The 12,401-nt window shown below is 44.3% G+C and overlaps 1 protein-coding gene, 1 long non-coding RNA gene and 1 pseudogene across 3 annotated transcripts; 1 reads left to right on the top strand and 2 right to left on the bottom strand.

Annotated features, from left to right (window-relative positions):
* The first annotated feature begins 406 nt into the window (after window positions 1-406).
* Window positions 407-11,101, top strand: Tmed2 (transmembrane p24 trafficking protein 2). Of its 2 annotated transcripts, XM_021257621.2 has the most exons (5): window positions 407-689; window positions 2,026-2,218; window positions 2,618-2,638; window positions 5,445-5,552; window positions 9,613-11,101. In XM_021257621.2, exons 1-5 carry the CDS (start codon window positions 510-512, stop codon window positions 9,735-9,737), a joined length of 627 nt encoding a protein of 208 aa, XP_021113280.1. In that variant the 5' UTR covers window positions 407-509; the 3' UTR covers window positions 9,738-11,101. The 2 variants fall into 2 exon arrangements, with proteins under 2 accessions (XP_021113280.1, XP_004844012.1); XM_004843955.2 differs by lacking the exon at window positions 2,618-2,638 and having other exon boundaries at window positions 410-689.
* LOC110348927 (uncharacterized) lies at window positions 7,493-12,397 on the bottom strand. Its single transcript, XR_002394577.2, has 2 exons — window positions 12,107-12,397; window positions 7,493-8,110 (listed from the first exon to the last, which is right to left on the bottom strand). It is a non-coding gene; the product is annotated as an uncharacterized LOC110348927 (long non-coding RNA).
* On the bottom strand, window positions 8,337-8,459 carry LOC147822038 (U2 spliceosomal RNA; annotated as a pseudogene).
* Window positions 12,398-12,401: the final 4 nt, after the last annotated feature.

Consider the following 12,401-nt stretch of genomic DNA (forward strand, 5'->3'; position numbering starts at 1 on the left):
AGCACCCGCGTCTACACGCACCTCCACCCCTCCCCAGACCCAGATAAGCAGGGAGATGGGGAGGGGGCAACAAAAACCCCTCAAAGCTTTTGGCTTCACTCCCCACTTTTCATTCTCTCTATTCCATCACTGGCTCCAAAATCGTTTACGATTTTTCTGAGGAATCGTAAAACGGCGTTGTACCGGGCAGGGGAAGCCTCTTGATTACTGCTTTCTTGAGAAGTTCACGTGAAGATTAGTTTGGGTATCAAAAGGCTGCGTAAGAACCGTTTGGCGTTTTAGAGCCGCCTTACGATCCTGAGCCTCGCTCAGCTGGAATGACCCTTGGCGGCCGCCGTACATCCGTTACGTGGCAGCCGCGGGCGCTCGCCAATCCCTGGCTCCCGCATCAGCCCCCTCGGGTGGCGTAGCCGGAAGGGGTGGAGCTGAGGTGGCGGCGGTGAGGAGGTAGCAGTGGTGGCGGCTCTGGAGGCCGCAGTCCGGGTCCTGGCCTCGGCCCCAGTCCCACCATGGTGACGCTTGCTGAGCTGCTGGTGCTCCTGGCCGCTCTCCTGGCCACGGCCTCGGGCTACTTCGTTAGCATCGACGCGCATGCCGAGGAGTGTTTCTTCGAGCGGGTCACCTCGGGCACCAAGATGGGCCTCATCTTCGAGGTGGCCGAGGGCGGCTTCCTGGACATCGACGTGGAGGTGCGGGCGCGTTGCCCGCGGCCGAGGCGGGGTCACGGGGCGGCGCTGGCGTTGGTGGCGCGCGGGTGGGCCAGGGAGCGGTGCGGGCCGGGTCGCCGTCGGTGCTGGGAGGAGTTGCGCCCCCCCGGAGACCCCTCGTGGCCCCTTCGCCTCCGGGACCCGCGCCCACGCCTCCCGGACGCCGAGCCAGCCACCCGGTGGTCGCCGCGAGCCCGCAGCTGGACGGCTGGGCCCGGAGGATCCCTCGTTGCGCGGCTTTGTCACCCAGGCGCCGCGTGTCATTCCCCGCCCCGAAGGCGCCGAGACTCGGGCGCGATTGGTGGTTCAGGTCCCGATTTGTCGGCAGCCACTTTCCTTGTTGCTGGATCGCGTCGGGACGGGGCTTGCAAACTTCTTAAAAAGTAGATGGAAAGCTAGGCAGAAGTTACGTTTTTCTTTAATTTCCATAGAAACGATCATAATGGTTTATGTCAGGGTCCAGCTACTTCGTTTCGTTTCGCCCGCTTTGCCTGGGAGAGGAGTTGATCGTGCATTTTAGGAGTAATGACTGATGCGAAGTGTAATTAATATTTTAATTCGTCTGGTAGCTTGACTAATTGGGTTTGTAGATTCTTCATTTATCAGCAAAGGGCAGTAGAGCTGGTCGCAAGTTACACAGTACAAGAGGCTCTTTGAATTAGCTAAGACCTTAGAGATCAGCTTTCCAGCCAAGTTTGACAAGTGACAGGGCCTTAAAAGAACTGACCCGCCCGTGCCATAATCGCTGGTTTGTAGCAGTCTGGAATGAAAATTTGGTTCTTCTAATTTCCTATCTAGTCCTTTCCCTTAAGACTTAACAGACGTAAAGCAATTCTTTCGTTGTGTGGCAGTAATTACAAAATTCTTGAAATGTAATTTTATAAAAATACTCATTTCAAAGAGGGTTTTTTTTTTTTTTTGTACCTGGGATCGAACTCTGGACCTTGGCGCTTGCGAGGCAGGTGGCAGAACCACTGAGCTAAATCCCCGGCCCTCAAAGAGGTTTTTTTAAAGCATCAGCCATATGTTCAAATGTTTGTTGATCCTGTTAGGCCAGTTGCAGACTTATGTGTAAGTTGTAGTTTATTTCTGAGGGATTTGAGTTTCAGTTGGACAGTAAGACATAATGCAGCCAGAGCTGAAGGATGCCTTACAGAGCCATCTTGTTTCATGAAGTGAGAGGATTGGAGCCGGTGGTTGCTGTCACTTAACTGAAGTGGAGCTAAGTGAGAATTCCGTATTAGTTTCCTATGGCAGGAGACATTACTTACAAGGGTTACGATGGCACGTGACATTTTTATTTCTCTTCTGCCTGCAGATTACAGGACCTGATAATAAAGGGATTTACAAAGGAGACCGTGAGTCCAGTGGGAAGTACACATTTGCTGCTCACATGGACGGAACATACAAGTTTTGTTTTAGTAACAGGATGTCTACCATGACTCCAAAGATAGTGATGTTCACCATTGACATAGGGGAGGCTCCGAAAGGACAAGACATGGAAACAGAAGGTGAGATGAACATTTGGAAGGGTTATATCCTACTCCAAGAGCTCATTTTAATTCTGTACATCTTTAAAAGATTTCTTATTCCCTGTCCATTCACTGTTCTTAAACCAAAAACTTGTTGTGAAATGTACTTTAATTTTTACTTAAGTCTCTTAACTGACAAAGTTTCTGAAAGTTAATTTGTTGTTGTTGCTGTTGTTCTTTCTAGTTTGCTCTCTGGCAACTTTTCTTACCACTTCGTACTCCTGTGAGCATCTAGGTTACCTGTGTCTTAGGTTGTTCTGTTAATTTGGTAATCCTGGGATATATTCCTTTATTTGCGCATTCCTAGACATAACTAGTTTAGCTAATATATATGAATAATTTTTGGTATTTTTGTTTATATCTTACACTTTTCTTTAGGTGGTGGAGATACCTGGGATGGTATGTGGATTGCTTATTGATAGTTGTTTGTTTTTTTTTTTTTTTTTTTTTTGCATCTTTTTGTTTGCTAATGTCTAATTTCTGCTTTCCTTTTCTCTAACTCAGTTTGTTGGCATGAGAGTGTTTTCTTTTTTTTTTAATTCTTTTATTGGTACATTTTAGGTATACAATACATTTACAATGAGTGTTTTCTCTTTTTAAAAAAGCCCTACAACTAGATTATTTTTTGATGGTTGATATGAGACATGGATTAGGTTATTTTAAATTATTGAGGCAGTTTCTTTATGTAGTCCAGGCTGACCTTGAACTTGTTACATAGTTCAGGTTGATGTCAGCCTTCCAAATGCTGAGATTACAGGAGTATCCCATGTGATGGAGACTTGATTAAAAAGATCAATTGCAAATAGTGCTTTTGACTTTGTAGCAGGTATTTTATGGATTCACTTATTTTTATTGAAAGTTTCTGACTTAGTGTGGTTAGATATGAAATGTAATTAAAAGGCCACAAATAGCTAAAGATGAAAAAAGGTCTCTTGGGCTCTGCCGCCTGCCTCACAAGTGCAAGGTCCCGAGTTTGATCCCTGGTACCCAAAAAAAAGTCTTGGCCATATGTTCAGAGAGATTGTTTATTGTTCAACTGACCAGTAGTGAATGCTGATTGGTTCTCCTGAATAAATTGCTTACTAAAAGCCAGCAAACCACCCCCTCAACACACAATTCTTGCTAGGGGTTTTGGAAGCTGGCAGTTGTTTAAAATTCCATAGTATCAGCATGATAACATATCTTCCAGCTATTTCACAATTAGTAGAGTACTAACATCACTAAGAAGATGAGAGCTGTGTGAGGTTGTTAAATCTGAGCAATGGAGAGGGTTACACTACTTAGTAATAATACTTGTGCTTATTTTTCAGGGCCACTTACGGGTTGGGCTTGGCTAATTCTCAAGGTGAATTAGGAGTTTTGAAGGGGTTTGTGTTTGGTCATTTTTTTGAAAATTGGTCCAATTTAAGTGGTCAGAAAGTATTGGCTGTGAATGTGGATATTGAACTTTTTTTTTTGCTACTGGGGATCGAACTCGGGACCTTGCACTTGGGAGGCAGGTGCCAGAACCACTGAGCTAAATCCCCGGCCCAATATTGAACTTCTTAAGTAATCCTTTAATGCAGTATCTAAAATTCTTGCTTTTGCTTGTTAATGTCAGTGAACAGCAGCTGTCAACTTGAGCCTTCCTCTAAAGCAGGGCTTCTCAAGTGGGGGCTGATCTTTGCCCTCAGGACACTTGATACTTATCTGGAGACTGCTTAAACTCAAGACTAAGCTGGGTGGGTGCTCCTGGCCTCCAAGGGGCTGAAGGCTGTTGGTGCCGCTGAATATCCTCAATATCCTCCGTGCATTGGGCACCTCCCCACAACAAACACAGGGCAGGTGGTCCAAATGTCACCAGTGTTACTCTTGAGAAACCCTGCTCCAGAGGTTCCATATGGTGCATGGGGATTCCAGAGCGAAGCTGGTGAGGGTGCTTTGCAATTCCCCTTCCACTCCCTTAGGTGGGGCTGCGGCTTTGCTTCCACTTAGGATCTCGTGTGGTGACTGGGGTCGTACATGAGGCCCAGGATTGGGCAGGGCTGGAGAGATGCCCACCTCCTCCTGTGAATTCTTCCTTGTCACGATGCAGCACTAATTAGAAGCCTAGTCTTCAGGACAGAATCTTGTGTTCATTTTTGGTAAAAGAGACTACATGGTTGAAAACTTGTGCAGTTGAGTTTGGCTATTTACTTAAAATGCCTGCTGTTCCCCACTGCAGTGAAAACATTACTTTTCATAGAAAAATGTTTGAGTTGGTGTAATTTTTCCCAAGAGCGTCTTCATGTTTTTCTCTGCTTAGTTTCATAGAGCTTAAAAGTCTTACTTTCAAGTTACTCCTAAATTAGAGTTATGTGCTTTTTTTTTTTTTTTTTTGGTAGTACTACTAGGACTTTGGGGCCTTTGCCATGAGGTATGTCCCGTTCCCCCCCCCCCCCCCCCCAGGGATTGAACTCAGGACCTTGCACTTTTGAGGCAGGTGCCTGAACCACTGAACTAAATCCCCGCCCCCCCTCCCCATTTTTTTTTTGAGAGAGGGTCTTGCTAAGTGTCCAGTCTGGGTTCAGACTTATAATCGTCCTGCCTCAGCCTCTCAGAGTGCTGGGATTACAAGCATGTGTCATCATGCCTGGTTTATATGATTTTTAAAAGTAGATTTCAATTTTAGTTTAAATTTTGTTATTTATAGGATTTAGAGTTCCAAAAATACATACTTGTAAGTACACTGTTTTTCTTCTGTCCTCTCTAGTTAGCAGTCAGTCTTGTGAGCTTGGTGTAACAGCCTCAGTCCCTTAGCAGACATTTTGTAGGCTTTTCCTGTAGTCACTAAGCACTGAGCGGTACGCTTCCTATACTGAAGAGGTTTCTCTACTGAGAATGGACATCAGTTTTGTTTTTGTTTGTTTGAGACAGGGTCTCTATGCAGTCCAGGCTGGCCTTGAGCTCACTGTGTAGCCCAGGCTGGCCTCAAATTCATGGCGATCCTCCTGGCTCAGCCTCCCAAGTGCTGGGATTACAGGTATGCACCACCATGCCCAGTCTGAGAATGGACTTTAAAAGAATGTTCTGAGAATTAAATTGTCCTTAGTGGTTCATACCAGTGGTGCAAATTGACGTCTGCTCCATTTCTAAAAGTAGCTTCTTCGTACCCCTTCTCTGGGAAGTACATGACTGTAGTCTTTCTCCATGACACCCTGGCTGATGTGCTCTTGTCCCCCTGCAGCTCATCAGAACAAGCTGGAAGAGATGATCAACGAGCTGGCAGTGGCAATGACAGCTGTGAAGCACGAGCAGGAGTACATGGAGGTCCGGGAGAGGATACACAGAGCCAGTGAGTTCATGTTTCGGCCGCAGCTTGCGGTTCCTAGGGAAAGTCGACCTGCAGCTTGCACTTGTCCTCCTCATTCACAAATTGCGCAGGAATAATCACGCTATGGCTTTTTTTATTTGTTTGTTTGCAGTAGGGTCAAACCCAGGTGTACTCTACCACTGAGCTACATCCGCAGCCCTTTTTTAAAAAATGATGGGGTCTTGCTAAGTTGGGTAGGTTGGCTTTGAACTTTGGATCCTCCTGCCTCAGCCTCCCAAGTAGCTGGGATTATAGGCATGTGCCTCCACACTCAGCACATGTGAGTTGCTTTGTAAAAGCACCTACACAAAGATTTTTTGTGTATACACATTTGTGTCTGTCCGAGACAGGGTCTTGCTACGTCATTCTGGCTGCCTTGAACACACTGTGTAGCCCAGGCTGGCCTCAATCAAATTCTCAGTGATCCTCCTATCAGCCTCCTGAGGAGTGGGATTACAGGTGTATGCCACCATGCCTGGGTTAGTATAGAATTTTGTACTAAGTAGAATTTTGTACTAAGGTAGTTTATTATTGAGACATTCATTGGATACCAAGAATACTATTAAGATTTAGCATAAGCTTTTAAGAGTTAAAAAAAAGTTTTATGATAAGCTAAAGATTAAGCTAATAGTTTTTTAACGCATAGGGGAAAAACATTGTAAAATGGATTTTAAAACATTGGCTTTAATCACATCCCTAAAATGTTTTTCAGTTGTAATCAATACTACATACTGATGTTTAACTTTCCTGGAACGAAAGGCTAAGACTAGTTAGAAAACCTGAATACAGGGAAGTCAACCAGGGTAAAGATGAGTTTGGCTCTGGTTTCTGAGTTATGAACTTGGAATGTATTTTCTTTGGGTAAATTGCAAAACTTTGCCTAGCAGTAGATACAGCATTAAGTATCATGCTTTTGCCTTTAAGAGTTACCATACTGACAAACAAACTGAATACTGTATTTTAGGCCAGACCCATAACTGCCTTTCAGCACCTTCTGCCCTCCCAGTAGCTCCTCTGTGTAGCTCTCATCCTGAGCCCATCTCTGTTTAGAGTTGGGGCGGGGAGTGGAGAGGAGGCACTGTAGAGATGAGTGCAGCTCTGCCACTGGCTGCACGGGCTCTCCTCCTTCCACTGTCCTGTCTGTTATACCCACTGGAGGGAAGGAGGCTGCAGGCCCCGGAGCAGCTTCCCTCCCCTGGGCAGGTGATGGGGGTGCAGGAGACTGGAGAAGCCCCTGGCCCTTCTGGGGGGCAGAGCGAAGCCTGTCCTGCCTCCTGCACAATCTTTCTCCTCGCCACCACTCCCCTCTCACCTCTGGGACGCCCACCTCTTCGCCTCAACTGCAAGGGGCCTTTTTGTTGCTTACCTTGCTCCCAGGGTGAAGCCAGCCCATTCTGGGGTGAGAATCTGAGGGCTAAGCACATTCACCGCTTTGCACTTTTGACAAGTGAGACCACATGACTGACAGACTTTCTTTCTTTCCTTCCTTTCTTTCCTTTTTTTATTGGTTTTTTTGAGGCAGAGCTTCCCTTTGTAGTTCAGGCTGGCCCTGAACTCACTATGTAGCCCAGGCTGGCCTCAAACTTGCAGCAGTCCTCCTGCCTCAGCTTCCCAAGTGCTGGGATTACAGGCCTGTGCCACTACACCTGCTCTGCTCACATGACTTTAAAGCTAGACAGAGTTCTCAGGGGAAGCACCTGTCTTCTGGTCTGTAGAGGTGTCCAACTTTGTTTTCTTGCCCTCAGTGGAGACTTTTTTTTTTTGTAGAACTGAATTTTCAACTTTGAAGCTGAATTGGTTCTCACAGTGGTGGTTTGTTTGTCTGTTTATTTTTTGTTTTTGGTACTGGGGATTGAACTTGAGTCCTTGCGCTTGCATGGCAGGGGGCAGAACCACTGAGCTAAATCCCTGGCCCCATCATCTTCTTTATCCAGTCTCCAGTTGATGGACAATTGGGTTGTTTCCAAGTTTTAGCTATTACAAACTGTGCTGCTATTATGTTTTTTTTTTTTTTTGGTACTGGAGATCGAACTTGGGTCCTTGGTGCTTGCCCAGCAGGCAGCGAAACCACTGAGCTAAATCCCCGGCCCCACTATTATGTTTTTATTTTGAGAGTGGGTCTTGCTAAGTTGCCCACGATGGGCTAGAAAACGGCATTCTCCTGTCTTAGTCTCCCACGGTGCTGGGATTACAGGTGTGCACCACTACGCCAGGTTGTTATATTTAAGAATTTTTTTTTCAGCCTGTGTTTTCATTTTTAAATCTTATTTTGGGGGAGGGCTGATCCTAGAGATTGGACCCAGGGCCTTCACACTGAGCTGTATCCCCAGCTGTTTTCATTCATTCATTCATTTTTGGTGGTATTAGAGATTAAACCAAGGGCTTTGACACTGCTATGTCTCCAGCTCTTTTTTTATTTTGAGACATTGTCTCGCTATGTTGCTCTGGCACCAGTTGAACTTGAGATCCTCCTGCCTCAGTCTCTCAGAAGTGCTGGGATTATAGGTGTGTGCCACTGTGTCCAGCGAGCTTGCTTTTCCCTAGAAATAGGAATTTTGACATAAGTGAGTAAAGCTGTGTATACAATTTTATATCTTGTTTCTTAGACTCTTTAAGAAACTCATTTTTCCATACCTCTAAAACACCTTTTTAAAAAATTTTTTTAATGGGGCCGGGGATTGAGCTCAGTGGTTTTGCCGCCTGCTATGCAAGCGCAAGGACCCAAGTTCGATTCCCGGTACCAAAAAAAAAAACTTTTTTAAGGAAGAAGGGTTTTTTTGTATATATATTTTTTGGAACAAAACATTTATTGGATAGAGGACATATCAGATATTAAACTGATAAGAGCAGATACTACACTTGATCTTAGCCAAAAGGCCGAGAAGCGATACAAAACATTTATTGGTAAAATACCTTTAATAATTGCTTAATATTTTGAATTATTTATTCAACCATTCCTCTTTCAGACATAATCTTAACATGTTAGTTATTCACAGTTATACTAAAATGTGGTTATTAGGTTTTCAGCAAAAGTGAGCTTTTTATATTATGGAATTAATACTAAAATTTTAGTGATTTTTGTGGATCTAGTTAATGTTCATCTGGGCATTTGTCTATTATTTTTGGAAAAAAATTACATGGTTTTTGAGCAACAAAATTATCCTTTGGGAAAAATGCTAGTTGCTTTTCACTTCTTACTGAGTGATTACAGATCTCTTCAATCTTGTAAGTGGCATGCATCTAAAATATGGCAGCCACATATTCAGCTGATTAGTATTACTAATTGTAATTGTTTTCAACATTTGGCCATTTACGGAGAAGTTGGGGAATTACCTAGTGGTTTACAAAAGTAACAATAGAAGGGGAACTACCAGATGGGAAATGTGACAAAGTGAGCAGCGGATATAAAGTAGTCCTGGCTTTTACTTTTAAGGATGAAATCCTTAGCTTGAGAATGAGATAAGTGGTGAAAATAGTTTATATTTGGCAGTCTGGTAGTAACTGCCATAATCAGTCCATGAAACTGAGAAGCTTTTCGCATCTAGAATAAAAGCCAGGTGCATAGTAGGTGCTCAGTGACGATTTTGTTGAATAAATATTTAGGAAAAGTACGTTTAGACTGGCATATTTTGACGTGGTAGATCGTGCTTTCTGTTGAACTACGATCTTGAAATAATCCTTACTTTTTTCTAAAGTCAGTTTTCTGATTCAGTTAAAAGCATTGTAATGAACGATATTTGTGGTGCATGAGAAAGGGTTGGTCTGGAGTTAACCTTAGAAGTGTGAGCGCGGCAGGTCACTTTTGCTCTCTTCCTGAACTTAAGCATAGTAGGCGTGGCTGTACATAGAGATCCTTAAGGTCCCTTAGAACTAAGCATCTCTGCTTCTGAGTATGCTGAGTTACCCAGGACAAAAGCTTTGTTAGTGGTGTGCAAAGTACTACTGTGATACAGAGCAAAGACTAGAAAATCATCTATAACGCTTATTCCTTCTGGGGGGTCGCACTGCTGTTAAAGTCTGTTTGTTTTTTTGTCTTCAACAGTCAACGACAACACAAACAGCAGAGTGGTCCTTTGGTCCTTCTTTGAAGCTCTTGTTCTAGTTGCCATGACATTGGGACAGATCTACTACCTGAAGAGATTTTTTGAAGTCCGGAGGGTTGTTTAAAAGGCCTTTTCCTTATGATCCTAAACTCATAATTCACTTGTTTACCAAACACCTTGGTCATAATAGTGTCATTAGTTTCTACATTTTTATTTTTGGAACTGTACATTCACAGCTTATGTTTCTTTGTGATTAATAGATACTGGGGGAAACCTTTTTAGGAAAGTTATAGTGAAAATTTGACATTTGATTGGCATAAAATTTCTTATTTGAATGCTGCCTTCGTTACACAGATCCTTCCAGAATTCAGACACTGTAAACAGAATACAGGAGTCTAGTTTTTTATTATGCTTTATCTTTTTGTTTTCATTAAAAAAAGTTTGTTCAGGAATTCGGCATAAAGCCTGATAGAACCTTACTACAATGACTGCAGTCTCTGGACTCCCTCCTCCTGTGGCTCAAGTCATTAAAGAGTCACTTTGTCCAGCTGTTACATGAAACGGTGATTTCCATCCTGACATTTTCAGCCCGGTGTAACAGCAGAGTGCTCTGACTTGGGAGTGTGTAGCAGGCTGGCTCCTTTTATACTTTCCCCTAGTGTGCTTCAGTCTACGACTTGCCCCAACAAACATTTCCCCCTAAATTTTTCCATTGAACCTTAAGACTGAATCACCCTCCACTTCAACTGGTGACACAAGCAGCGAAACTGACCATTGTTTTCTGCCTAGCCTAAGAAACCTCTGTTAAGCCAGTTCCCTGGGTGTTTCAGCAAATGCCAGCTACTCTCTGTGCTGGGACATCTCTTTTCTCCACTCTTGGCACGTAGGAAATATGCAATCACATCATTGGAAAAGTTGGGATTTCTGATGCCAAAGGGTTAAAGCCTCTTGGGTTTCTTTGCAGTGATAAACAGCCACTATTTTTTCTTCATTCAGAGCACTGAACACCAGTGTCAGTGTCAGCACCGTGGTTCTTGTTTTTGTTTCTCCCGGGTCTTTCTCTTTTGGGACACGTGAGTTTTGTTTTATAGAAAAGGAAAAGATTTCCTTGCTTTCTGATGATGGATTTAAGATTAAAGGAGCTTCTGGTGGTGTGGGAGTGATTCAAGATTATGTTGTGACTGATGTATATTAGTTACTTGTACATTTTTTTTGATCTTTGCAAGGGGAAAACTGTAAGTAACAATTTTATATAATTAATTTAAATTTGTTACAGGTTTTCATGTTCAGGACAATTTTTCAACCTTGGGTGAAAATACTTGCAAACAGTTTACTAATAAGGTGACTGTTTCACCTTAGGACAACTGTTGCATGCCAATTTTTTTGTGTGGAAACATCTCCAAATTGAATTAAAATATGTAAATTTAAAATTGGCTGTGTATCTAATATCCCCCAGGTTCAGAAAATAAACAATTCTTTTTAAAAACAGTCAGTGTTCTGTGTTTTATATATTAATGGTTGACTCACTTTTGTTAAATACCAACTTTCTATTAGAGATGAGACATTTCCATGTTTTATGTAATTACACCTGCTATAAATGTTACTTTTTATTTCTACAAAGGAGAATAGTGAATAGGAACCCAATTTTAGTTTCCATTGTTTTAAAATTTGGAAAATAATGTGAATTCATGTCTCTTAACCATCTGGCTTATGGATGTGGGAAATGGATTTGAGAGTAAATGATTTGCTCAAGGCCTCAATAAAAGGCTGAAGCAGGGGCTCTTCCTGTAGAAACTGTTCCTCTTCTCCCTTACACTGACTGCTTCTAGGAATGGAGCGATGGCCTCTCAGGACCTTGTAATGGCCTGGCCTGGTGCTAAATGCTTTCCATGCTTTGGCCTATGGCTTGTCACTTCATTACTTTGGGTAAAATCATTTTGGGAACGAGGGACTAGGCTTGGAAAAGGCCTGAATATTAGAGAACTAGCAGAGGGGAAAGAGACCAACAGCTGTGCAGTTCCCTGTGTACTTGGTTCTGAGCTGTCTGGAAGTCCCCTGCCATGAGGTGACGGAAGTCTGAACGAGTGGTATTTCTTCCTCCTCCCATTTATTCATCCCACACATTTGCCCCGTGTGCAGCAGTTACGTTACGAGAAATCACCCTGCGGAGGGCTGACCGTTCAGTGGAGATGAGCCTTCTACATAGTGTGTCAATGGTAAATGTCACGTCGGGAACATAAAAGCAGGGCGGGGGTTTAGTGACTGGAAAGGAAAGCTGTCGTTGAGACGGTGACGTGAAAAGTGGGGTGTGAGGTGCGAGGCACGCACGCATCTGGAGGGGATTTGTCCCGGGAGCCCAGCACACGGCTAATGACAGCGTGCCGAGGGAATGCGTGACTGGACAAACGAGTGGTCCGAGCGGGTGGGAGCACAGGACTGGGAAGACTCGATGAGGACGCCGGCCGTAACTTTCCGAAAGGGACACAAACTTACCGGGCGCTGGGTCCCCACCATCCGCCCCGTCCTGCCCCGGACGTGGAGTTGTACTGCCACCTGCCTCCGACTGGTGGAAGAAATGGAGGAGCCAGGCCAGAGTCCTTCCCGCTGAAATCCCTGCTCAATGTTTTGGAAAGGTAGCCTCAGCCAGGGCGGCGGTGACTCGGACCCGGCCCTTCAGTCGCTTCCGCTGTCCGGTAGTGGCCTTCCTCGCTCCGGGGGCGAGAACACCTTCCTTCCTCGTGGGAACGTTGCCTCCCGGGCACTGTTCCCGGCCGGATGCGGGCGCTCC

The sequence above is a fragment of the Heterocephalus glaber genome, unplaced genomic scaffold (assembly GCF_053883595.1).
Source record: "Heterocephalus glaber isolate CG9 unplaced genomic scaffold, H.glaber_assembly_v1.0 deba00001687, whole genome shotgun sequence".
In the NCBI taxonomy this organism is placed as follows: domain Eukaryota; kingdom Metazoa; phylum Chordata; class Mammalia; order Rodentia; family Bathyergidae; genus Heterocephalus; species Heterocephalus glaber.

Bases quoted from the DNA above. Each gene is read 5' to 3' on its own strand.
- Tmed2 (XM_021257621.2), top strand. From the start codon at position 510: ATGGTGACGCTTGCTGAGCTGCTGGTGCTCCTGGCCGCTCTCCTGGCC. The intron at 690-2,025 runs GTGCGGGCGCGT...TTCTGCCTGCAG, and splicing joins TCCTGGACATCGACGTGGAG to ATTACAGGACCTGATAATAA. The intron at 2,639-5,444 runs GTATGTGGATTG...GTCCCCCTGCAG, and splicing joins TGGTGGAGATACCTGGGATG to CTCATCAGAACAAGCTGGAA.